The following is a 1,352-nucleotide window of genomic DNA, read 5'->3' on the forward strand; positions in this document are numbered from 1 at the left end:
ATCTTTAATCTATCTATGTCTATCTATTTTCAATCTATCTATCGATCTATCTGTCCGAATGCCTATGTAAAATTTCCTTATGTAGAGGCCTGTTTCCGGGGACGTGTAAGAAGCCTCGATCCGCTCACGTTGCTAGAGAGTAGAAAATTTCTTACACATCTTGTCTCTATAGAGGGCCAAGTATGTGAAAGACACACGCCCTTCGCTTTCTCCCCCTCGATCCATCTATTCCGTTTTGCCTATGTATGTACACCAGAGATAGAGAGAGTAGCAGTCGATCCGACTGACTTCTCCTTCTTTTAGATATCTAGTAAGTAGAGCTTACTTGGATGAGGTGCTTTCTTTCTATCAGGTCGTACACTAGAAATTTAAAGCTTGGAATGCTGTGGACCACTTGCTTATCCTTCGTAGCCCTACCAAATAGAAGAACACAAAAAGAAAGAAAAGAAAAGAAAAGAAAGAAAGAATGTCTCGTGAGGGGAAGCATGAAGATGTAGCCAGTTTTCTGTCCTTGCATGCATTTTTTCTCTCTTGTCTCTCTAGCTATCAGAAGGCCCTCTTTGCACTCATAGATACGCACTGATCATTGTGGCTATATATATATAGAGATAGATATACCTTCGTAGACGTATACATCGGGACACTGCATAGTGATATACATGAGTCAAGACAGTGGAATTGCATGCACGTGCATGCAGTTGCACTGTCTCTTTGCATGCACCACCTGGAAAACTCCTCCTCTTTTTCCTGACTGTTGGTACAGCCACGTACACCTATATATGTAGAAGTGGACGTCTCTCTACGGAGAATTCCTAAAGAGAGTCAGCTTCTTCTCCCTTCATTCGATGTAAGAAGAAAGAAAAAGACACATCCTAGAGAAGGTGATCTTTAGGGTGCTTATACGCCGTTGAGAAGTCGGAGAACGTTATATAGCATGAAGGAGATACGAATTTGACCGTGCATCTGCATACGTGTATACACGTCGCCTTATGTTCGGAGAGAAAAAAGAAGAGAAAAAGTAAGATAAGAAAGGAAGAGAAAGATGAATAGACGAATAGTATACAGACACCTTCATTGTCTCCTCTGAAGTGATATAGAAATGAGTCGAGAAGTCTCTACATGTATAGACACATTGCAGCTACATACGACCAAAGATATACAGATGTATATCCATAGTGAAAGATATGTGAAGAGTAACTCCACAGATAGATAAAGAGATATAGACTGTTTGCATCCCAAGTACGTAAATACCTGGATAGATAGAGTAAAGATAGATAGATAGATAAAGATAAACTGAAGGGTAGAGAGCTAGATTAAAGATGGGTAGATGGGTTGAAGATAGATAGATAGAT

General features: G+C 40.1%; 1 protein-coding gene across 1 annotated transcript in view; it reads right to left on the reverse strand.

The window, feature by feature from the left end:
* The window catches only part of CSUI_002689 (uncharacterized protein), an 8,494-nt gene that overhangs the window by 1,981 nt on the left and 5,161 nt on the right, over positions 1-1,352 (reverse strand). Inside the window, exon 4 of the mRNA XM_068062888.1 lies at positions 326-413. Within this exon, the coding sequence (XP_067925135.1) occupies positions 326-413 (88 nt within the window). The remainder of the gene's footprint in view (positions 1-325; positions 414-1,352) is intronic.

Source organism: Cystoisospora suis (assembly GCF_002600585.1).
Source record: "Cystoisospora suis strain Wien I chromosome Unknown contig_1112, whole genome shotgun sequence".
NCBI lineage: Eukaryota > Apicomplexa > Conoidasida > Eucoccidiorida > Sarcocystidae > Cystoisospora > Cystoisospora suis.